At 40.8% G+C, this 26,431-nt stretch overlaps 1 protein-coding gene across 1 annotated transcript; it reads left to right on the top strand.

Annotated features, from left to right (window-relative positions):
* Positions 1-1,137: 1,137 nt before the first annotated feature.
* Positions 1,138-25,769, top strand: LOC139719265 (piwi-like protein 1). Its single transcript, XM_071630692.1, has 18 exons — positions 1,138-1,360; positions 2,632-2,799; positions 4,157-4,371; positions 5,679-5,800; positions 7,595-7,675; positions 8,782-8,976; positions 9,243-9,414; positions 10,471-10,646; positions 14,074-14,188; positions 15,533-15,720; positions 16,204-16,279; positions 17,489-17,689; positions 19,078-19,187; positions 20,189-20,259; positions 21,115-21,265; positions 22,733-22,864; positions 23,204-23,351; positions 24,753-25,769. The coding sequence occupies exons 1-18, from the start codon at positions 1,153-1,155 to the stop codon at positions 24,867-24,869; spliced, it is 2,646 nt and encodes an 881-aa protein (XP_071486793.1). The 5' UTR covers positions 1,138-1,152; the 3' UTR covers positions 24,870-25,769.
* Positions 25,770-26,431: the final 662 nt, after the last annotated feature.

Raw genomic sequence — 26,431 nt, 5'->3', positions numbered from 1 at the left:
TGTTAGTAGATAGACTGCATTTTAGGTGCTAAGTTGTATACTAGAACCTGCTGGAAATTGGGAAGTGTTTAAAGGGACTGTACAATGTACAGTACTGGTTGAGATGGGGATTCATGTTTTGAACATTCCTTACTGAGATAATGAGACACTTCTTATGAAATATGAAAGAGCATGTAATTTTAAGAAGGATTCAACGTTTATTTGATGAAAATTGGTTTTCAATGGCTGAGATATCAAAAAAAGTGATAATAATAAAAGGCGACAGGCCACGCCTTTTATTAGGATCTCTGTGTTTCACCTTGTTTTTGGATATCTCAGCCATTTCAAAACTGATTTTCATCGAATAAACTTTTGATACCCCTTAGAATTGCATGCTCTTTGACATCTCATAGATTGGTTTCTGAATATCTCGCAAAACGTTAAAAGCTAAATCCTCACCTCAACCAGAACTGTACACACCCTTGAACAAGTGAATACAAAGGTTACAAATTTATAAGTACAAAGGAAGTAGTTGCACTTCATTGCAGAAACATGTCAGTGAAGATGGTACCTGTAGATCAGAGCCATTTAGTTTGTCCGCTAAGAACCATGATGATGATGATGAATGGGGAATTCTCATGATAAGTTTGCACCTCTGAATTTCACTCTGTATACAATGAATTATATGGGGAAAAGACCACAGAAAGTGGTTCAGTTCATCTTCAAATTAACAAAAGAATTGCCATTTTAGAAAGAAATATGTACATATAGGAACTAACTCTTCCATTTTAACTTTTACCATTGTAGTAATCAGTGATAAATTCCTAAGCTCCATGAAGTACAGTAATATCTACAAGTTGAATGCTATGTAGTAAAGGAAAATATAATTGTCAGTCTGTGGCATGAGTACATGCAGCATGTATAGACCTGTACATGCACATTCATATTTAGCAGCATGCAGGAGAGTCTTCTGCCCTCTTGGATATGGTAGTAAGGAAAAAAATATGTTGTCTCATTCCAACTTTATTGCTTTGTAATTTATTGAATTAGCAAGTATTGTATTCAAAAACCTTTTCGTATTCTTGATTTCATTATCTGACTGGTGCAGGTGAATTAAGAAAATTTGTAGGGGAAGTCACTTCATCCAGGTAGACCAGGTAGTATAGAGACAAGATGTCACAACCAACAGGACGCGCGAGGGGCAGGGCCCGAGGAAGGGGGCGAGCTTCAGCACCGCCTGCTGGGGCAGCAGCCCCTACCGAACGTCGGCCGGGAGAGCAGAGGCCCAGAGAGCCGCCGAGCGTGCCGCAGGATGCCGGTGGGATGCCGGTGCCTGGGAGAGGAAGGTCCCGGGGTGGAACGACACAGCCAGGGCCAGGAGGTACAGTCATGGTCTAAGCTTTTTACTTGCTACCCCATTGCTCATAAAAGCAGAGTAAATTAAACTAATGTTTACTATTTCCGCCCGCTTCCTTGTTTTAAGCTGCTTGCTTTTTTGCTTACCTTTGAATTAAAAAAGAAAAAGATCCTGAAAATGTAATTTTTTTCCCAAGAAATTTTTATTTAATTTTGAAGATGAAGAAAGCATTTTATATGTTAGAAAGATCACAATATGTTATACTGTTTTTAGACTCCCGGTCAATTTTTTCCATTTGTTAACTGCCAATTATTTTGGAAAGTGTGTAAGGTGGCCATTTAGAAATCTAAAAAAAAAGAAAAGAAAATGAGAGGCAGGAGCCTAAATAAATACCCCTATTTACAAATGGTGTTTATGTGAAAATCTGTCTGTCAAAGTCTTTATTTGTGATAAATGAAGGAAAAAAAAAAGGGTAGTAGAAAATGAAGTAGAAAATGAAGAGTGCTCATGACATGACGTAATTCTTCCAGTACTCTCATAAGGGGACCATCCCGAGCAAGGTGCGTCAAGCCCCCTTTGCCTACTTGTCCTGCACCACCAAAGCCTGCTATTGGGCATGTGAGATGAATGAACACTTGTCTGTTTAAAGGGGATCGCTAGTAACTGATCAGTGGGAATCGATGGGAATGCTGGGGGATGATTTTTCCAATCCTTGTGGGATTCATTGAAGAGTACATTATATTATATCTATTGTGTGAAAATTATTTGCTTCAGAATGGTCTCATATTCAAGTAATGTGCAGTTTAATGTTAACGATCGCCCCATCACTGTACAGGCATGCTAACCATGGATGATAATGGGAGAACATTGTCATTATTTTTATATTTAATGCAAGAGAGATACATCAGGAGGCCATAGGTAAAGTGTGAATTCTGAATGTTGATTATAATTACTACATTGTATGTTCATCAAATTGTAAATGTAGGGGGAGTAAGGGTGTAGAGAACTGATTTGATGTGGCTCTAGACAGGGGTAGGTGAATGTCTACAGTAAACATACATTTGTATCACAGAAATTTGGCTCATAGGGACAGGTTTTGCATGCACATCACTTATACCAAGGTGTCAATTTCTTGATATAATAAGAATTTTAATACAAGCGTCACAGACTTTGTGGTCCTGTAGGGTGCGATGCAGCATTTCGTGGATTCACATGCAATGCAAGGGTGATCCCTTCAGCTTGCAGAAGTAATGTTTCTTCCTCGTGTTCCACTCTCTCAACTTGCTGCCCAGCAGCCGCACCTCCACAGCAACCAAGAGAAGACCTGTCTGGTCAGATGGCAAAGATGCACATCGGAGCTGCCGGCGAGGGGGGTGTAGGGGGCGCAGTGCCTGACAGACGCCGTAGAAGGGAGGAACCCATCATCGAACCAGTGACTCGCCCTGAAGGTCTTGATAAGAAAGGTGAGTAATTGCAGTGCTGTGTCATATATGCAACCCTTGGTAGATGGCAGATGTGACCTGTGACTGAGCAGGTTCAAATCTGATTTTAAGCCTTCAGAGGTCATGAGGTCATTATGTCAAATTAATTTGCATTCTAGTATCACTATATTCATGCAAATGAAATAGTAACTGAGAGTAATTGTAGGAAATTCATGCAGATTTGTTACTTGTAGGTGAAGGGGATGATGAATACTTACTGATTGCAAAATTCACAAATTAGTGTGGACCTTTGTCATTGTCAAGACATTGTACTATAGACCTATTAGGAGAACCATGCATTATGGCGGAGGCGTATCAGTCGCCGTAGCGATATATCTAGTTTCTTCTCCTTTTGAAAGGGTATGCAACCACTGAAATTTCATAGAGTATTCAGAATGTTAAGGTCCGGTCACACAGCCCAAAAGTCGCTTAAACGCACAAATCACGCAAGGAATTCGAGCCTTAAGCGATATATGTGCAATTTGGGCATTTCATGAGTTTGTCTGACGTGGAACCTTCGTTGTCCGCCGATGTGCGCCGAATCGGCGCTTCACGCGATTCCAGGTTTTGAGCAGCGCAGAACTCGGCTTCGCGTAAGAGTTTACGCAGTATTGCGCTGTTTTACATAATTTTTGCCTAGTTTGCGTAGTTCTTACACAGACAATGCGCAAAATATGCGTGGAATATCAGTGATCGTTTGCAAAAATGTTGACGCTATCACGTTCATGCGCGAATCATGGGCGATTCATACGCAGTTTATTAGTGATAATCCCCAGATTATGTGTGGTTTTCTGTGGACCTCAGTCGTCGCGCACAACCACGTATTCGCCCTATTTGGGGCCTTTGCATGCCTATGCGCTGAAAGTGCGTGGTTTGTTAGTGATTTTTGCGTGATCTTTCCGTAGTTCTTGCACAGTTCATCAGTGATTTTCATCGCGTAAATCAGCGAAAATTCTTGACGGACAAGCACGCACAACCAAATTTCATTCGTGATTCATGCGTTTATGCAAATTTTGGGCTGTGTGACCGAGCCCTGACACCCCATAGCCTTTTGTTCACTTCCATCAAATTATCTCTCCTATTCAGCATAATTAGGGATATTTTTTTCTAAATCTCAATATTTTTTCAAATCTCAAGAGATGATGACTTACAGGAAGGTCTCCACATATTGTAGGAAGCTACTGAGTATATTCAGGTTAAGTTTAGTTTGCTCATCATGACTTATTGTGTCAGTCCTTTCTTATTATGTGCCATTACTCAATTTTTTTTTAAGGCAAGATTCTAACTCATATATGACTATTTTTGTGTGTTTTTCCCCTTTTCACTGTGACGCTTTCAGCAACCTCTGGCCAGCAGATTCAGCTGGTGGCAAACTGCTTCAAGCTGGTCAACCGGCCCAACTGGCAGCTCTACCAGTACCGCGTGGACTTTGAGCCGGAGATCCTCAATCCGCGCGCTCGCTTCGCCCTCCTGCGAGCCCACAGCGAACTGCTGGGGGAGAACAACACCCTGGACATGGACACCATGTATTCCTTGGTCAAGCTTCCCGAGAAGGTGAGGGGGGAGGGGATGTTTGTTTGGTGAAAACTGGCACAACTCTGTTGTGCATTCAGTGATAGTGAGGTAGATTTTGATTTTGTTGTTGTAGTTATTTGCTCAAACTTCCCTTGCTGTATGCATGAAAAGTAGCTTTTGACTGAGTTAACCATCTTACTTAAATCCCATTTTTGCATAGAAATAAGCTAATTGTCTGCAAGAAAATACGCTATTATTTACTGTCTTTAACCCTAACTAGGACGCCCCCCCCCCACGACGTTTCACGCGATGTATCGCTATCAAGAAAAGCCATCGCCGCGACGTTTCATGACTTTTTTCTTTCAAGTCTCCCTCAGCTTTTAACACCAAATTTGTGACGCCCAGGCACGCGGTTCCAAAGTTGCGCATGAATATGTATGTGCATGTCAGACCAAGAATTGCTCAAAAACGGGAATTTGTGTACAATTTCAATGCAAACTACTGTGTTTGCAGGCAAATTTCATAAAATCATTATTTGGGGTTTTATTGATTAAAATCGATTAATAACATATCTTCTTGATCAAAACAATGTCGCGGACAAATTTTATTTAAAAAACAATGAAAAACAAAGTCGAAGAAACAGAGAAATACATAAGAAATTCAAAAAACAGTAAAATACGTAAGAAATTTTCTCTGATTGCACATTTTTTTTCTTACATTTGCTAAGGACATTAAAAAGAATATTTACATAAAAAATGTGCCTGTTTTTGAGCTTTATTTAGTGATTTATACCAAATTGTTTGATGTCATGCATCATGTTGCATAAATTAGCATAATTTAGCATAAGCAATAATTTTTGTTTATAAATTAGCTTCATGGTACTTAAGATTACGTCATAGGCAATGTGTGTGCCAATATTCGTCGCGAGATCTGGAGGCCCCCCGGCTCTATCATCTACTTAAATAGCCCGGCCTAGTTAGGCTTAAGCAGTTGTTTCAGCATCAAGCAGTTGCATAATCACTATTGTGTAGCATGTCCCATCTTGAAGAAATAGGCGAAAATTTCCATACCAGGAATTTTTCCATGTGTTCAGTGGTTTGTGACATCTTTCTCTATCTTCGTTTTCCCTCACGGTTTTTAGAGCATGCATAGACTATTCACCCCTCAGGCAGAAGTGAATGAAAAGTGTCAGATTTGTTGCCAGTTTGATTTTTTTTTTGTTGGCCATTACAGGCAAGATGGATAGGACCACTTATGCCTCACACTCACCAATGGCAAATTGTATATGTCCTTTGTTTTGTATTTATCCAAGTTTGTAATCTCATATACGCCATTTTCTTCTCCAGGTGACCAATCTGGTCTCAACAAGGAAAGATGGCTCCGCCGTCAACATCAGATGCACCCTTGTGGCCACCCTCAACCCCATGGCCCCCAACACCCTGCATCTCTACGGAGTCCTTTTCAGAAAGTAAGTGGATCGCCACTTAAAATCCAAACCTGCCAAGTCTCACTGTTTCTGTAGGATCATTCCTGGAAAGATTAAAAATGTCTCATAAATTGACAAGGGAATATGAAAGCCACTCTTGATTTTGGAATAATTCCAAAATACTTATTATTGTTGCCTGTTGAGCAGGTTAGAGTGTCTGTGTTTGATCTTTGACCAGTCTGTGTTCTTATGACATTTCCACACCTTGTGTAAGACCCATTCTTAATCGAAAGAGAAATCTTATCAGTTGCCGAAGAGTGGACAGATCATGTTACATGGTAGAGTAAGACACATCATGTTAATGATGGGTCCCCATATCAGAGGAGGTTACAACCATCCTCGACCCTTTACCTACCAAGTACCAGCTCCACAGTACATAACAAAGATCTTTTGTTTTGAGCAGACTCCTGGACCTGTCAGCCCACACAATCACAAAGGAGAACTTCGTGTTATTTCACTCTCGGTGAAATGAGGTGGGGGTATTGAGGGAGGGATTAGGGGGTGGGGGGCTGGGGAAGTTTTAGGGGTGGGGGATTAGGCAGAGTTAATAGCTTTTCCTACGTATTGCTGGTGGTAAACTCCACATTTGCCAATCACTACAGCACTGCTGATTTGTTTGTTTTTTCAATGACTGGGAGAGTCAGATCATGTACTTCCGCTGGTACTGCATGAGTAAGCTGGATCGCGTACATCCGCTGGTACTGTATCTCTGATATGCTTCGTATTAGAAATACAGCATAGTATTGTTATCATTTGGTGAATAAGTGTTGGAAAAAAAAAAAATTATTTACACTGGATACTCAGTATAGCAAGATCCTTGGGACCAAGACAATATGTTGTTTTTTTTTGTTATATCAGTAGTCAATACACAATACAAAACAAAAGGAATAAATTCATTAGGATTAGGGAAATTAGTTGTTATATCAGGTATTATCTTATATCTGGGCCCCATTTTATCAAAAGATGAAATCAGTTTTAAATTTCCTTACCACACAGGCTGCCATATACTTACAGTTGAAATTAACTATATAATCAATTTTAACTCTTCATAAAACAGGACCCAGATCTCTTTATATCAAGTTTCCTCTGAACATTATTATGCAAATGACTACTGATAGATGAAGACGCCGTGCTGTCCCATAGTTTTTCCAGAGTCTGGGATTTTTGTATCATGCATGTATCATTATATAACTACAAAACCCCTGGCCCACTTGTGTGGGGCAGCCCACTTTCATTGTCAAGCAGTGTAAACAGGCAATTGTATTTAAAGAGGGCAATGTATTGGGTCCTTGCCCAAATAAATGCCCATCCAGACAAGTGAATATAATTTTCTTATTTTGCCCATGTTTAGCTTCGAAATAACTATCTGGGTTTTCTGTTAACGGTGAGCATTACCAGTACTCCGTGTGCTTTAGCCTGCATACACAGGATAAAATTAGAGGACTTTTCATACATGCTCTCTCTCTCTCTGTTGGATTCCAATACTTATAGCAAGCTATTACCCATTCACTGTTCTTTCCAAACAAGGTATTTTGATGGCCAGCAGGCGCATTGTGTTATTGCAGCCTACTTTACTTTTTGTTTTAAATGCCCCAGTGTCCTTGCAGTTAGTATGAAAACTCCCATTGTCAGAGATTATGTAATTAATCTGAAATTATATTGCAAAATGTGCATATTGCAGTGTCAAAGCAAACCATGTGATGTATTCATGGAATGGGTTTTAAATCAGCAGTTTTACCAGATCTAACATTAATGATATATTATTGAATCCTTCAGGGTCCTGAAAATGATCAAGATGGAGCAGATCGGACGCCATTTCTACGACTCATCCAGCCCGATTGAGATTCGACAGCATGGGTGAGTACGGAAACTGTGCTCCCAGCTTGTAACCATTTGGGTAATAACCACAACAGGTTTAGTCGCAGGAGCATCATGTTAGTTACCTTTTCTAAAGTTTTGTTTTTGTGCGTGCATGTGTGTGTGTGTGTGTATGTGCTGTTCTCTCTCATAAATACAGGAATTTACTGAAGGTGGCTAGCTGTATCTAGAATCAGAGCTATGCTCCCATACGAACTTTCTAGACCTCTTGTCTGTTGAGGATTTATTTCTCAAACACAGATGTTGCTCTTCACATCAGTTTGTTATTTGGAAAAAATTACTGTAAATTTTGTATATTTTGACAATCTAATGTCAAGGATGCACATAAAATATTTCAGTAGACCAAAGAATTTCTCTCACCCATATATTTTTCTCTTTTATCAGTATTACAAGTATATTCATATTTTCTGTGCCTTAAATGTGTGATGTAACTGAGATAATGAAAAAATGAAGTATTTGCATTTCAATGATTTCCAGAACTTGCAGAATTTAACTGCCTATCCCTTCATATACATGCAGTGCAGCAGGCATGCCATGATTGATGAACAAAAGTTCCTACAATTCTGGCCCCACACACACACAGTTCATCTGCAATTGGTTTATGGAATGGAATCCTGTTTGGATTTATTTTTATCCTGACTTTAACGCAAGTAGCCAGTGGGCAATAACCTTCAAATAGAAAACTTCTAGCAATATCTAAAGACACAACAAGCTGCCCATGGATTTGTGGACTATAGCCGTGAGTGCAAGGGCGAACAAAAGTATGCTTGACATTTGTTTCGAGAGGCAGGGTAGGAGTTTCCATTATGAAAAATTCACACACAAAATTTCTAATTCCTCTCTTCACAACATCTTGAAGTCATGTTGAGTATTGGACTGTAAAGGAAAACAAAAATTTATCGCTAACATTTCTCCCTACTAAATCACAAACTAGCTTTAAGAGCCTAATATTTTGCCCTTGCATTGTTGACGTCACAGTCCTGCACTTTTGAATCAATATTAACTTTGCTTCCAGAATATCAGGGGCTGTAGACTTTGGGGAGTCCAGAGTGATCTTTTATTTCACCCTCTCTCTGACACAACAGTCTCAAGCTGTGGCCTGGCTTCACCACCTCCATCACCCAGTTCGAGTACGACGTCATGCTGATGGCGGACATCTCGCACAAGGTGCTGCGGACGCACACTGTCCTGGACGTCATGTACCAGCTCTACGAACGCACGCGGGGCAACTTCAAGGAGGAGATCACGCGCCAGCTGGTCGGCCAGATTGTGCTCACCAAGTAAGGACCCAGGGCCTTCAGCTCTGCAGTAGACATCTTTGCATCAACCCTAAAAACTTCTTAGAGGGAATTGTAGCTCCTTTAAATACCCTACAATGAAACATGCTGCTTTCTATTCTTTTTGTGTTTGTGTGCGTATGTGTGTGTGTGTGCATGTGTGTATGGGACATAGCACTCTTGTTACAGATATGAGAGTATGTAATGGAAGATATCCAGTGCCTTTTCCTACATCCTCTAAACTTTCCCTTTAATTTCCCATTGTCCAGGTACAACAACAAGACGTACCGTGTCGATGACATTGACTTCGACACACACCCTTCAGACACCTTTGACACCAGGAGCGGCCCCGTGTCTTTCCAAGAGTACTTCCAGAAGTCATACGAATGCAGGCTCGAGGACGCGGATCAGCCCATGTTGGTGTCGAGACCAAAGAAGAGAGTGAGTATGATTTTATAGAGGATTAGAGCTCTGGGGGCCGTTTCGTTAAAGTAGTCAGCACTGACAGTAACCACAGTAACAGTCAGTGACCAGCGCATCTCAGCAAATCATAACGAAGGATTTTGCTGAAATTGTCAGCTCTGACTAAAGTGATGAAACACCCCCTTGTCCTATTGTGTGTATGTTTGTGTATGGCGTATACCTTCTCACCACATTGGGATACGCCAGTGGGAGCACATCTTATTTCCTAACAGGATGGGATTCCCACTTGTTCTTGGCTGACGAGGATGCCAAGTAGCCAGCCTAACCAGCACAAAACCTGTCTGGTAATAGCGCACGAAAAGTTTCAGATGTTCATTTCCATTTCAAGTAATTCAGTGCCTGCAGGGGTAAAGCTTGACCATGAACTTGTTGTTAACCCTGTTCACATTGGTATGCCAACGACAACTCTTGGCCCTAAAAAGACTGGGCTATTTAGGAGATTTTGAAGACTGAGGGAGGGGGTGGGGCATTATGCCCCTCCCCCCAGTCTCGGCCATGGAATGTTCTATTGCCACCAAATTCCTCGTGCACCTAATTTATGACATTAGAATCTTGCAAATCCTCATTCATATTACACATAAACTCATACAAATACGCTTATTTTGACCGACATGTAACCGTAAAATGTTACGTAACACGATAACCTGCTGCAGTATATACACAAATTAGGTATCAAAAGATGCGAAAGACTCTAAAGCAAGAAGTCATGAAGTCTTGGGGTGAGATCTTATAAATTCTGGAAGGTATTTCCAAATTTCCGTGAGGGCATGATGCCCCCACCCCCAGTCTTTTTAGGGTTAATGGGGTCTCCTTCATCGTCAACCTATGAGCAATCAAACAACAAGATATTGAGTAGTTAGGAGCATCTGTGCTCAATAAAAAGTGAGCCAATCATGAGTATGCAGTCACTTCTTACAGTTGGGCACCTTTGGGGTACCACTATCATTGAAATTAGCCAAGTTGACTTGGAAACTGTTAAGTAAACCAAACTTGTAATGATTCATATCCTTTTAGGAGGAGAAAAAGGGAATGGGACCAATACTGCTGCCTCCTGAGCTCTGCTACATGACGGGCCTGACCGACGATATGAGGGCCAACTTCCAGGTGATGAAGGACCTGGCCCAGTTCACCAGGGTGGCACCACGTGGCAGATGCGATGAGCTGACAACCTTCAACAAGAGGATCAGTGGGTAGGTAGCTGAGCTATTGCAGACAAATTCAGTAATGAAGGAAGACAGAAAATGGACAAATGGAGTAAATTGGTAAATGTCATGATTGATATTTCATTGGCTACCTTCCATCCATTTGCAGTGTAGCATTGATTGGATCATATGAAATAGTGAGAGCAGAATCTAAATTCTGCAGTGGAACAAGAATTTTTATCTGTACACTTTTTTTCTGAATTTTCAGCAGTCAAGCACTACACACTAACTTGTGAGCACTTTTTGGTAGTTGAAGTCTTTCTATTGCAAATTGCTTTCAAAGGCAACAGTTTGTCATGCATGAACAAACTATTGGAAAAATATTTTAACCAAACAGGCATGCTAGTGTCAATGGTGGCTGCACTATCATTGTGCCATACCAAGTAACATCACTCCAGCACCTATGGGCACCTTAGCTGCAGTCAACAAGTACAATATTTCATTCCAAATTCTGTAATGTGAGAAAGCCTCCTCATGAGGATTCTTGACTTTCTTTATTCAAGTCTGGCACAACTTTTGAGACCAAATTGCGACATCTGCGCATACTTTTACAAAGCCACACCCATTTTTGTAACTGCATGTTACCCGAAAATAGGCACAGTTTTGTGATTTTGTGATTTTTGTACTTTTTATACCCCCGCCAAACGAAGTTTGAAGGGGGTATACAAATGTGTATAGGGATCAGCGGACGGTCGGGCGGACGGTCGGGCGGTCGGTCGGGCGGTCGGTCCGTTGCAAATCTTGCGTCGCGAACTACTTCCTCAGTTTTCAACCGATTCCCATAAAACGTGGCACAGATGTGTGCCTTGGGTTGTAGATGTGCAAGACGTATTTTTTGACAGTACCCAAAAGTACGTTGCCATGGTAACGGCATATTATGGGCAAAAATGGGTACAAATCTTGCGTCGCGAACTCCTCCCACAGTTTTTGATCAATTTTTATGAAATTAGGTACAGATGTTCATCTGAATATGTTAATGTGCAAGACACATATTTCCGCAGTGGCAAAAAGTGCGTTGCCATGGTAACGGCATGTTATTGGTAAAATATAGGGCAAAATGCTTCATGGCAAAACTGCTTCATCAGTGTTCTTCCAATTCTCATGGAATTCATATTGAATGTTTGTCTTAGGATATAGGTCAGCATGACACATTTCTTGACAGTGACAAAAAGTATGTTGCCATGGTAACAGCTCACATGTTATGAGCCAAAATGATGGAAAATTTTGTGTTGCAAACTACTTCCTCAGTTTTTGCCCAATTTCCATGAAACTTGGTACAGATGTGTGCCTTTGGTTGTAGATGTACAAGACGCATTTTTCGACAGTACCCGAAAGTACGTTGCCATGGTAACGGCATATTAATGGCAGAAGATCAAGGAAAGATCTTGCGGATTTAACTACTTCCTCAGTTTTTTGACCAAAGCTTATGAAATGTTGTTTGGCGGGGGTATAACCAGTCGCTGTAGCGACATTTCTAGTTCCTATGGAAAACGGTGCTCTGTCTGATTATTTTTACTATCAATCACTTTGATTGATTGATTGATTTTTATGCTAATTGTGTAAGAAAAGTGATCAGCGACAATTTCCCAAAAAAAAGAATTAATACAGAATAGATGTAAAAAAAAGAGAAATATGTAAGAAATTCCAAAAACAATAAGATACATAATTGAAATGAGTTTTGGAAGTTTTTATAATGCACAATTGTTGAATATGTTAAGATATATAGAAACCAAAATCAAAATAGACTCAAAATGCTTTTAATTATGCTAAAATAAGATCTTGTTCTTAATTTGCATAAGTGATTAGTTAAAATTAGAAATTGACAATTTCAAAAATTTGTGTAGATTATGACTTGGGTGTCACATATGCCAAATTTCATTGCACAACTGATGGCTGAGATCTGGGGGGGGGGGGGGACGGAATCTGCCGCTTTTAGCATTGCCTAAAAAGCCCAGACTGATTAGAGCTAAATAGTTATGTGAAGGTGGTGTGTGCAGGGTATCACCATCTCAAGTTGGATAACATGGAGAATGTGCCATGGGAAGGGTGTCCTGATTCGGATATATTTGAGAAACTCCATAATGAATTGTGTTCAAGTTTTATTCAATTCAATCAAATTCAATTAATGTCGCAGCTCTTAAAAATGTACAAACATAGACATTATGTAATGTATAATATGTACAGAACATAACACGGAATGTGCACAAAACAAAACACAAACAGTACAAGGACAGTTACAGTAAAATATAAATTCAATAAAAACAATAAAAACAATAGATGTGAGGGAATGACAAAGGTCATAGGCCTATCAGAGGTCAAACTCTTCATCAGTGTTCTCTACTTAAGTAAACGTCAGCCAAAGTATCTTGACTGCAGTTGAATAATACTAATGAGCGTACACTTTGATGCACTTTGTCTCAGATTGGCACTGCCATTCTGTCAGGCTGCATTAGTCTTGGTTTCCTAATGTGCACCGGTGGGCTATGAGTGAAGGTGGATTTTATCGGGCCTTCCTCCTCTCCCCCATGCTACCAGATCTTTGAGTTTTAAATCCAGTGAATACTTTATTGGGTGATTTCAAGTTCGGTGCTAGTGCTAGCTCCCAAATAACAGCGTTAAATCGAGCTCCAACACCGACGGTCAGATTGACGAGGCGATACCGATCAAAATTATTGATCACCAGCACTAGGTGTTGGAATCACAGCACCGCGAGCTCCGGGGGAATTGCGCGATGAAAAAAGTGATGGTGCGTGATCATTACACGCAAATATTAAAAGGTGTAGCCAAAACTGCTTAGTTTAAGACATATAGTAAGGAAGATGGATTGAAATGTCACAAATTTCATCCATTCCTCAAAATACAACTATCTTAATTTTGCTCCCAGGCTCAGATTTATATAGCCATGTCTGGAGTGTTCGTGTACGTTATGTGGGCAACCACTGCATTACCATAGACTTTGCACATAAAACGTGCATCTATCATGGAAGTGAATACGGGTCTCGCACGACAATGCTAACACCAGCACCGAACTTGAAATGAAGAAAATGATAATCCCTAGGGGGCTAGTGTTAGTGAATGGAGAAAAAGCACGTAAATTGCTAACACAAACGCCAGAGCTTGGTTCAGCAGACGACATTCAACACTGAGCCCAGCACCAACTACCGGAAATACGTCATAATTTTGAGGTCAACTCCCAACACCGACGTGATTTCAAGTTCGGTTTTATCGCCGGTGCTAGTGCTGAGATAGCACTAGCACTAGCACTAGCACTAGCACCGATCTTGAAATCACCAATTGATGTGGTTCTTATAACCCATGATCAATACGTACTCTTCCAGCAAAGAATCATTCCTCTCATTGTTAATTTTGTGCGAATCTCATCCTGTTTTGTTTTTGCTGTTTGATGTTTTGTCAGGAACCCAGAGGTCGCGTCATTTATGGAGGGGTGGGGCCTGAAATTTGACAAGGAATTGGTCAAGCTCCCCGGCCGTGTGCTTCCCCCTGAGAAAATATTCCAAGTCAATAAGCAGGTATGTGTGATGTACAGTGTGCCCTGTTCCTCATAGCTCACCAACATTGATGATTTCTTTCTTATCCATTTATGCAACTTCAGAAGTGTGTGGAAGTTGGTGTATTCAATCTGTTTTTTGAGATATTTTGGAGCAAATTTAGCTGCCATTAATCATTTGATACACTTTACTTTGAGTGCTGTGACATGCATGCCTTATTTTTATGACATCGGAAGTGATTCAGAGAATGGTACATATTTTTCTCATTTTTTAAAATTTCCGCTTAGACACAAAGGCCAGTCTAACTGGAAATAAAATGTCAACGTGTGTTGCCCTGACCAATTTGATGATGAACATTGCTTCAAAGGAAGTGATATGTAGTACTTAAAGGCATAATTTACCATTTGCAGATGAAATAAAGACCCAGCATTAGTGTTTCAAAATAAATCTAAAATGTGAGTTAGAGATAGAATCAACCCATGTAAAAATGTGAACTAGTATAATCGAAGTTAAGTATTGTTAAATATAAAAAGATGTGAACAATAGCTACAATAAAATATTTCCAGGCTAAACCGTATACAGTTATGGTTTATTAAGAAAAATAGTGATATCTCCTTAAATTTTAGGCTTCATTGCAAAAATTTTGTATGGTACAATGTTTTGTGATACAACTGACATACACATATGCATCAAGTATAATATCTTGAACATTTTTGAAGTCACTGCTCCCAAAGGTAAACAGGACCTTTAATGAGCTTGATACTGCAATTTGTATGCCTCTGTCCTAGAGGGTGCCAAAGTTGTCATTTTTTTAGTCTGCATGTCCATCTATCTGGATATCTACTGCATGTCTGTTTGCCATGGATCTTGTCCATATTGAGGGGGGGGGGGGACCCCAACAAACTAGTTTCATGAGCTACTGTATGTGCCAAATATTTTGCGAGGTTTTTATTGTGTTGTTGGAAGGTTGTTGGGTTGTTTGAGGTTTTTATTTTTGCGAATTTCGCGAGTCAGGTGCTATTCGCTAAATTAAAGACACATGAAAATATTGACTCTGATCCCGATGTGAATGTGACGTATGCGTGTACACTTCTTCGTTCAGTGCAGGACTCCACGATCATCAATTTAACCGCTTGCGAAATCATCGGGAATTCCCGATTCGCAAAAAATCTAGACTTGCGAATGATAGGGCGTATACAGTATTTAGTACTTTGCCCAACTGTGCTGCATGACTTACAGTTGGGCAGAGTATTTTTTGGGCAAATCTGTCTAGGTCAAACTTCATTTAACATTAGCTAGGGAGAGGGCATTTTTCAATAGTTCCTGACTTGCTGTAATGTCTTTTGTTGTCTCTTGTCCATGTAGTTTTCCTACAACCCGTCCAATGCTGACTGGTCAAGGGAGACGAGGGGCAACCAGCTGACCCATAGCATTCCGCTCCAGAGCTGGGTGATCTTCTACACCAGCCGAGATGCCAACCGTGGCAACGACTTCATCGGGGCCCTGCAACGTGTTGGTGGCCCCATGGGCATGAATGTGGCCCAGCCCAAAAAGTGAGCACATCTTATTTGTTTCGTGTTGTTTGCGCTTAGCCTTACTAGGTAGATTGCAGGGCCCTTGTGAAAAGGCAGTGTTTACAGTAACAAGGCTGCCCATGTTTCAGTGTTGGTATATGTGCATATATGATCACTATTTACTGTGAAAGTGGATACTTTTTTATGAGTAATATTTTGCGCTCGGCGAGGTGAGATGAATTTCACATGTTGTTAATTCAGCGAAAGCAAGACATTTATTAGTAGAACATATGACAAGCAAAAATATTTGTGTTTTCATTTTTGTGCTGGTGTCTTGTCGCGCAAAATATGCAAAAATTTGTACACTGCGAACATTTCCATTTTTACAGTATATCATCTCTTTGGTGAAATTCCAGCAAACAAAATAGCATTGAATATGATCTGGATCATTCAAGGATCAAGGAGGAGTGTAGAGCCCATTTTTGACGTCTTAAGTTATAACCTCTTTTTCCTTCCTGCTAGGGTGGTGCTGAAAGACGACCGTGCAGAGACCTACGTCAGATCCCTCCAAGACAACATTGCTGATGACACTCAGATCGTAAGTGGCGCATGTTGCGCTAGCATTGCATACAAAAGTAACTGCTTGTGGTACAACTGCCTCTCAGTGCAGTGTGGATGCCTTAACATGCCTTGATTTTTTAAATAAGGAATACAAACTATGGTAGAAAATGCTTTTTCCTAGTCTCTTTGACTTTGACAAAGACTTCGTTTTTGTGCCTCTATATATTTGTGCATGAATTTTAGTCTTGTAGTCAGTGACTTGCTACGATGAGTGTTGTCATACATGACTACAACTCCCTGTAGAAGGAAAATTAGTCTGACACCAGAAGACTCTTCCTCAAATTTTTGAAGTTTGGGATCATAAATAAAAGGGAAGTTATGTTTTTGTGCAGTTTTTGTACAACACTTTTTTGTAGAATAGTGTGATTACGTACGTTGTAGAGACCACTTTTCATTTCTTACACACTCTTCATTTTCAACCATGAAAGCTTTTGAAAAGATGTGCTACTGCTTTGAAAGTTGGTATGAAGTCATTAATAGAATGTTCTCATACGGAGGGGGAAATCTTGACTTCGTCTGATAATCCCTGCATTTTGGTTGCTATAGGAGTGTCTCACCTTATTTGTCATCCCATTCATTGCAGCTTAATGGCATTACATACTTGGAATAGACCCTGAACTTCAAAGCCTCTCTTCACAGTAAACACTTTTCCTGAGAGTGTGCTTTCTTTTCATTGTTGAGAACTGTTAGGAAAGTCTATTTGTATTGAGATATATATCATTCTAAAGCTCAGTTTGCTCTTTTAGAATCTGCCCTCAACTAAGAATCCATGTGTGGCGACTTTACGGTGGTTTTGTTGTTACAGTCACATATCGTCGCTGGGGCGACAAGACCTCGTATCTACAAAATGTCAAATGTTCAGGAGAGCCAAAAAACATGGCGGCCAAAGCACTATAGCGAATGGGATAGCCTTTCCTTGGACATGCCGTGGTGGCTTCATTTTGGGGGTAAGACAGTTATGATTTGGACGTGACAACACTTAACCGATTATTTGACCGTTAATCAAAAAAAGTCATTTTTACCCAAATTGCAGATGCAAGGTCTTGTCACCCCAGCAACGATATGTGGGTGTGTCTGCATTAAAGTGTCTTTGTGTGCGTTTGTAAAAGTATAGTACAATATACAGTTTCTTTTCTTCGTTTTTTGCTGTTGCATCGACATGGCTCTTTCTTCCTGTTCCCCGCAGGTTGTTGTCATCTTGCCGACGAACCGCAAGGACCGCTATGACGCCATCAAGAAGATGTGCATCGTGACGCGCCCTTGCCCCAGTCAGGTGATCGTCACCCGCACCCTCTCCAAGCAGCAGATGCTGATGTCGGTGGCGACCAAGATCGCCATGCAGCTCAACTGCAAGATGGGGGGAGACCTCTGGAGAGTGGAGATTCCGGTAAGCCTTTTTGGTGTGTGTGTGACTGAAGCTGGACATCGCTTTTGTTGGCTCGTTGGTGTTTTTTGTTTTCATTGTTAAGACCAATGAATCTTGATGGTGAAGTCCCTATTTAGAGTCTGCTGGCAGCAGCAGAAGCCCCCTTTGATAATGCCCCAGTTACGCAGACATCTCGGATCATCTCGGACCAGCCCGGATCTGATCCGAGGTGATCCGTGGAGAGATCCGTGTTAACGCCTTGGACATCCTTGGACATCTTGTGTATGTCCGTGTAGATCCAGGGACATCCGGGAGGACAACACGGCAACTTTTGGAGGTCAAAAACATCCGGCGTCATCTGGGGATTGTCGTGTTGGCAGAGCTATCCAGGGTGGTCCGTGTGGCTGCCGTGAAGATGCCGTGTTGATCCGTGTAGATGCCATGTTTGTCCGTGTAAGCGCCACGCTCTTCCGGCCTTATCCGTGTAGCTGCTGTGTTGATACCGTGTGTACAGTCATACCAACGCTCGTCAACACTCCGTCAATGTCGAAACTATCCTGGATCTTCCTGAATCTCCCCGAATCTCCCGGGACCTCCCCGGATCACCGTATAGATCCTTGAGCATCCATGTTTATATGTGACTGGGGCCTAAGGAACTTCATTTTCATTGCCTTGTCCAAATTTACGAGGTGATTGAATATTCTCAGTCCTCTGGAAGCTTGCCCATAAGCATTCAACTACTTCCTATGTTACTAAGTGAAATAAAGCCAAGCAAACACAGACAATTCTGTTTTAATTGGAAGGGGGGGGGGGGGAGAGAAGAGGAGTTCCAAAACATTTCAATGAAGTGGACGACTTAGGATATCATCATTGGCCCCAAACTGTGTCTCGTAATTAAAGATTTACGTATGTACTTGATTTAACAAAAGAAGGATCGTGAAGGCATAAATCCTCTGAATTGTCTGGTGAGAAAATGTTTGCCAGTCTCCTTGTACGCGTTGGAGGACTGGTGTCTTGCAGCAATCGTAAAATGAAATCGACCGGTACTAGTATACTATGCATATAAAACGTTTGCGTTTGCAGTATGTGTGCGAGACAGTGCGCTAGCGTAAAGCATTCAGTTGAGCATGTCTCGCTGATCTCAGATCCCACATATTCACTCTTGTTTTTAAATTCATGAAAAATCAAATGACAAGGATCCATTTTAGGTGTTATATAAAGCAAATATAAACGTTTTTCATTCGTGCAATGGACAGAATATTTCATTTCGTGAAAGATGAAATCTTTGATCCATTCAACTTGGCTGTACCTCATTGAATGGATCACTTCATCTTCCACCTCATGAAATATTCTGTCCAGTGCACTCATAAACATTCATTACTTGTATGTTATTTTCCATATTTTGGCAGCTCTCCAAACTCATGATCATCGGTATCGACTCATTCCACGAGGGTGCTGGTGCCCGATCAAAGAGGTCCGTCTGCGGCTTTGTTGCAACCATGAATAACTTCCAGACAAGGTAAGGAGCGAGTGGTCCCACCCCTCCCCCTCTTTCTCTTTCATTCTTCCTATTGGCCCTTCGTCTGTATCCCGTGTCTTACTCTTAGACTTCTGTCTTTCATTGTATGCTAGTATATCTATGCTGTAATGGTTGAGTATGACATTCATAACCTGAAGTGATGTCTACCTTTTCCGGGTATGGTTCTTAAGATGGAATTACATGCAGCAGAGCCCTTATACCCCCCCCCCCCCCCCCCCCCCCCCCCGGGACGGGAATCAATAAAAGCGAACACAATTTGTCACTGCATATTACTTTGACATAACTACATCTGTTCCAGTGATGGCATTAGATGTTAATTTAGAAAGGTTTTGATCATTTAAGTCAAATTTTTGCATACTTTGAAACAAAGATTTAAGAAGATATGTCTATGCAGATCCCACATATGAAATGTGGATCCTTAAAGTAGGATATTTGTGCCTGTATGTAAATCTTGTGCCGAGGGAGGAGGCAAGTGGTGTTTGTATGGCAGTGCATGTCTAGATATGAATACATACTTGTTCCGTGTTTGGGTACGATGCTTATGCTGATGCACCCACATTTCACTGCTTGGGATGTGATGTTTGGGTTTCTTTCCCCAAGACACACTGCACAGACGGCCCAGACTTTTTAGCCACTTTTTGTCACTGAATTAGCTGAACTGTAAAAACCACGGTATGTTTCCAACAATGATTTTTCTAGAAACCAAGAGACTGTATCGGCAGTTGATACTGCCTGTAACAAATCTGTGTAGATCTTATGTCACTTATGGTTTGAAAATGAAACAATTGGCCAAAAAAAAAAATGACTTGTTGAATTTTCCAAGAGGCTTCAGTTTGGAAAGGCGGAAACATATGCGAAAGTGGGAAAGTTGCCTACTTGTCCTATCATTGACAGCAGTGTACCCATGCGAGTTTTAGCCTCCCGCCTCTCGTTTGAGTGTACATGCTTCAATCCTTGTGTTTTTTATCCATCCTTGACAGGTACTTCTCCCAGTGTTCATTCCAGCCTGCAGGCAGTGAGCATGGTGACGCCTTCGTCACCCTGATGACAAGTAAGAATTGGCTTGGCCTGCCTAAGTGTAGTATATTTATAACGTCTTGTCTTCACATCGTCATTGTTCTTTCTTTATTCAATTTTCCAAACATGTTATCTCTTCTTCTTCATCTCCCTGTCTTTTCTTTCCTGTTCTATTCTCTGCATGACAGGGGCTTCGTGTTTAGATTTGTCTGGGTGCTTGTCTAGGGCAGTTGGGTTTTTGTTCGTAGTTTGTGTAATTCATTTTGTAAATTTAATTTCGTGTACAAAGTAGAAGATGAACGATAAAATATGTATAATTGTTTGACTACGTTTGGGGGAATGCACTCTACAAGCTTTGCTTCTTCAGCATTCCTCCCCATCTCCTGCATTTTCTAAACTTCAGAATGTTTTTTGTGCTTTTTTTCTCACCCTATTATTTGTTTATCCATAAATATCATTTCATATTTTGTAATGTTGACACATACATGTACTTATGTTTTATGTGGAAAAATGTATTTACAAGTTCTATTGGAGATGAATGAATGAATGAATGAATGAATGAATGAATGAATGAATGAATATAGTTGCAATTTCTCTTCTCTCTTTGATTTGTACATCAAAAGGCACCACATTTTCCAGCTCATAGAATCTTGCACGTTTTATTTGCACACAAGAGATTAGATAATCTTCCTTTCGCCAATCTGCGAATGCCGCTTATCCAACGTGGCATGATTTTGTGGAATTAATTGTACCTTGAACTCTAACAATGCCACAGCTTTGTGCAGTAACTTACTACTACCAATCAACCCAAGAGATGTGTCAGATTGTGTTGTTGGTAATGTTGGGGTTTGAATGACATGTTCACCCAATGATTTGGATTCTTTGTTAGATGCTCTGAAGCGTTACCACACCCTCAACTCATTCCTGCCGGATCGCGTGATCGTCTTCCGCGATGGCGTGGGTGACAGCCAACTCACCACCGTGGTTAACTATGAGGTTAGCCAAATACGTCAGGCGATGAGCAAGGTCTATCCAGAAACGTAAGTCTGACGCTCCCCTCACTTGTCCATTGGCACATCATTGTGTAGGACTCTGGTTCGCTCAGTTCTCGAGCACACATAAATCAGCACACAGGGCAGCACACAATTTGCTTCACTGTAATTTGCAGGCTAACTGACTTCTAGTCAGTTTTAATGGTCTGTTTGCATTCCATGGACAAACATATAGTTTCAAGTCATATCACGTAAACATTCATCAACCAAATAAGCACAGCAAAACATTTCTGTACATGCAAATGAGAAAACAATAACTGATTAACCAAATAGTCACATTATGTAAATGGTTGTGTAGGCTCTGATGAGTGTAATAGATTCCTGTATCGTAAAGGCCAATCAGAGAGAAGTGAAAGAGTGAGAAAATGCAGAGCTCTGTCATGTGATGTCCCTTTGGATTTTGTGATGTCCCTTTGGATTTTAGATGCAAAAAAATGGGTAGAGCGTATGTGATAGGTAGGGTGTGTGTGTTTGTGTGTGTATATATATACCTGCATGCATGGTGTGTGTGTGTGTGTGTGTGTGTGTGTATGCGTGCATGTGTAGTCTGTGTTTGTGTGTGGGTGTGAATATGCGTGTGGGCTGATGCATGAGGGATGATACATACAGTTACAGAGGGGAAGATACGCTTTTTGAAGAAGCTCAGAATAAATACCTCGGGGCTGCACACTATCAAGTAACCCATTTTTTCTACTGGTCTGACCTGTCTGTCTGATGACTTTGGTTGGTTGGTTGTTTGTTTGTTTGTTTGTTTGTTTGTTTGTTTGTTTGTTAATATTTTATCTCATTGTCATCTTGCACTTGTCATATCATTGTCACATTTCTATGTATGCATGTTTTATGAAGTGGAAATAAATGACATGAATGACAAATACAAGTTTATAGTGGAAAACCATTTTGTACACACTCGAGTGGTTCTGGAAGATTTGTGAACAAATTTTTGAGAAATTGTGGCAGACAGGTGCATGACCATTCTGGAGCTGTAGTGAAAGACTGGTTCATGAATGTCTCAAAGGTGTAAACAGGAGACAACCAATAGTGTGAGAGCAAGGCTTCTATGTGAATAATTGGAGTGAGTGCACACACCACAGACATGAACAGTCTCTTGTAATTGTATGTTAGTGTCTCATTTTAGCCCTTCTGAGCAGTTTGTGATCTAAATAAACCACGTGCTCGCAGATGAAATTGTCTTCATTGGCCAAGATCGTGGTAATATCTTCATGATAATATCTTGATGTATGCAACCCGTGTAATAGAATTGAGATCAAACCCTGTGTTCTACTGCTAGGAGGTAGAAGGGTTGCTACCTCCCTCTTGAAATGAGATTAGATATCATCTTTGCATGCAGCACTGCCTAATTGATAATGCTCCCCATTGTCTCAAATTGCGAGTTGGCCAAGCATGACTCCTGTATTGTAAACTGCTTTTTTTCTTCTCTGTCTCGTCTGATATCAGGGCACCTCAAAAGCTCGCCGTGGTCGTCGTCAAGAAGAGGATCAACAACAGATTCTTCCTCAATGACCGAGGGAACCTCGGTAACCCTCCACCTGGAACCGTCATCGATGATGTTGTGACCAGGCCTATGTGGTAAGCTTGGAGGACTCCACACCCCTTCCTGTCCCCCCTCCCCCCTGAAAAAAAAGATAACAAAAGCAAAAAAATAAAAACATTTCCACAGCTTGTCATTAGAGTAAGCTGCAAAATGACGGCAGTGTATGTACAGACTTGCTACATTGAAATGATTTTGTACTCTTCACAAGCTAATCATAGATTTGAATAAGTGAATGATTGATAGATTGTCGATTACAGTTACTTATCACAAGTTTTTGATTCCATGTTGAATATGGCCATTATCTTTGTATACATTTTGTGATGCATAGTCATGACGACACAATTTGCTATTCCTTCCCACCCATCCACCCTCAGGTACGACTACTTCATCATAAGTCAGAGTGTGCGCCAGGGAACGGTCAGCCCCACCTCCTACAACGTGGTCTACGATACCACCAACCTCCGGCCAGATCATATGCAGAGACTGACCTACAAGCTGACCCATCTGTACTTCAACTGGCCGGTATGTTGCAACCAGACTAGCCATGTGTTTGCTTTTTCACACAGTGCACTCCCGTTATAACGAACATGGTTATAACGAAATTCTGGGTACAACGAAGTACAAATTCAGGCCGCAAAATTATCCGCTCTTTGTTCTTTACTGTTTATTTGTTCGGTTATAACGAAATTTCAATATAACGAAAAGAAAATTGCCAGTCCCGAGGCTTTCCTTATAATGGGAGTCCACTGTTTGTTTGTGTTTGTATGTTGCTTGTTTGTGTTGTTTAATGCAATCCTTTCTTCTTCTTCTTTTTTTTTTGGGGGGGGGGGTGGGGAGGGTTGGTGGGTTGATGTGGAAAGAGGGCCCTTACACCTAATCATTCCAGCTTATGATCTTCCTTATAATGATGTTCATACCAGTACAATCCATGATTGTCAGTCTTGTGTCATTCAGGCCATTCATCCACTGCAGACCTTAATGTCACTACCAGTACTTAAGCTCTTGGGTTGGTTGTGTTAAGACTCGGCACATGTGTGGAGCAGGAGTTGAGATGGGCTTCTTTGCTTTGGGGGTGGCAAGTTGGGTCGGTATGAAAGGTCACCCAACTTTGGTGTGAAAATGTCGTTTTCCAGTCTTAGCTTCAGCTGGGGACATCTAGTGTGATATGATTTAGTAGGATGAATAGAACTAGAAGTTGTTGGGTGATTTCTTCATGAAATGACAGGATGATAGGTCAAGGGTACGGTTCACTCAGTGCTGTCTTAAACATGATTTTGCAGCCATTGTTGTAGCTAGGAAGATTAGTAGGAGTTTAAGGTGGATAGTAGGAAATTTGGAGAAATCTCTTTCATTCAAGAGGATTAAGGGGAATATGCAAGGCCATAGGTCATGAGATAGAAAATATCTGCATTTAGTGAGAAAAAAAAGGGGGGAGAGAGAAATAGCATACCAGTAAGTGGCTTGCTGTCAAACTGTGCCAGTTCTTTTCAAGTGATCTTTGAGTGTAGAAGATATCCAGAGAACTGCAAGTGGAATAATCTTTTGTTGTGATTGCTCTTTGTGGAACATTTTATTGAAAATCTTCAAAAGTTTGAATTTTCTTGTCAGCAACTTTCTCTTCCTATACCAGTCACCTGTCAGCAAACTTGTTTGCATACATGTTTTGTGCTTCAGAATATATCATGTTACTATTCAAATGTACCATTTTTAAAATCCCAAATTGATGTATGTGTCATTACACGGGGGAAAAAAAAGGAAAAGAAAGATGTTTCCTTTTGTAAACATGTTGCATTATGATTTGATGGATGGTGTTGCAGCCACTAGATTTTAGATCTGTTATTTTGATATGTGGTGTGGCAACATATTACAGGCAAAATAATGGGTATTACATGTGTGTGTGTTTCCTTGTTTGACTTTTAACAGGGAACAGTGCGAGTGCCAGCACCCTGCATGTACGCCCACAAGCTAGCATTCCTCATCGGACAGAGTGTCCACCAGGAGCACCACCCGATGCTGTCCGACACGCTCTTCTACCTGTGAGAAGCGGCTCCCGAAGCGGCTGGATGGAGAGAACCCACCTACCTTGTTTTCCAGGCACGATTTTCCAAGATGCGAAACAGCAGTGTCTGGAGAGTCACACAATGATCAGTACTTGTGACCTTTTGCCGCATTATCTTCTGTTATGTTTTCTGTCGTTTTTCTTTTTCTTTCCACATTTTGAATGATATGCTTTGGTGAAGAGAGCTTGAACTTTGCCATGACTATATCCTATGCAGTGCCAAAGAAAGTTTGATATATTGTGTCATCAACACCTAGCTGTAGTAAGAAAACACAAGAGATGGACGACTTGTTATATCTGTTTTGATTTGTTTCTTTGTTTAATCACCAAGACGAATCAGCTAGTTTTTGTTCATTCTTCGACTGTTGTTACAAATGTGTGTGTTAGACAGTAAGGAAACTGACCCAGGTTTTCAAACCTGTTTTTAGTGTTTGTGTATGATTCCAAGTACGCGTTGCAGCTGTTCCAGGGACCAGATCAAACTCTCAGCTTGGGTTGGGGTCTTCCAGTGCTGAGAAGGCAGGATCCCCATTAGCAACCTTAACCCGTTGAGGACGAGTCCCGAGTATACTCGGGCAGCTGTCTATGGGAAATGCGTGTTATAGCAAAATCAAACCGTCCTCAACGGGTTAATAAGGACATAACTGTAAATATGAATTAAAAGTTTATTCTTGTCTTCTTTTTTTTTTTCCGTTCCGTAGCTTGTCTTTCAAGCACACAACTTGTATAGCCACACACTTGGTGCTAGGGCATAGATTTGGTTAAAGTTCTCTTGTAGTGTTTTGGTCCCCAGCATCCTAGTCCTCATCTCTGTATTCTTTGTCAACAGACAGTTGTATTCAGCAATCTTTCCACCATGTTGGACGTAATCTTAAGGCGCCATTGGCTCTTCTCACACATCTTCTTTTTGTCTATATATATATATATATTTCTATATTTTTTTTTTTTGTACTTAGCGTTGTAGGAAGCGTAATATATCTAGCTGCTTCATTCTGCATTAGTTCTCTAGTTACTGCTGAAACGACTATTTGTTTGCTTATTAACTGTGAGTGTATTTGAACTGTTGCTTGTGTTTCTAGTTGCCTACATTGAGATGCCCTCGATGGTAGCTTCAACAGCATTTTAGCCCTTTCAGTTAGCACCTAAAGATGACATTGACATTGTACACAAACAGGTTGCCATGGTAATGACTGAGTCATTAGTAGGATGTATAGACCTTTTTCAGCTATTCGTAAGATGATGCTATCCTGTGTTGAATTGTAGGTAATGCAGAGATTCCTTGGTTTGTGGTGGGGGTAAAAAAATTCCACCAGGAAATGTGAAAATTAGACCCAGTGCATTTCCATCGTATATATAGGTTTTGCATCTTTGCCAAAACACATGCAGACAAAAGAAGGCTGAATGGATGAATGAATGAATTGTTGGTGTTGTTAGATATTCCAGAAAGTTCAGCAAGTCTGGATTTTGTTTGTTTAATTTTTTTTAGGTCCCTATGCTAATAACTGATCACCTTTTATCTTGTGAAGAGTAGAAGCTCTGAAAT

The sequence above is a fragment of the Diadema antillarum genome, unplaced genomic scaffold, assembly GCF_040938485.1.
Source record: "Diadema antillarum isolate AM-2024a unplaced genomic scaffold, OU_Dant_1.0 scf00000108, whole genome shotgun sequence".
NCBI classification, from domain to species: Eukaryota; Metazoa; Echinodermata; class Echinoidea; order Diadematoida; family Diadematidae; genus Diadema; species Diadema antillarum.
This window is presented reverse-complemented; position numbering and strand designations above follow the sequence as displayed.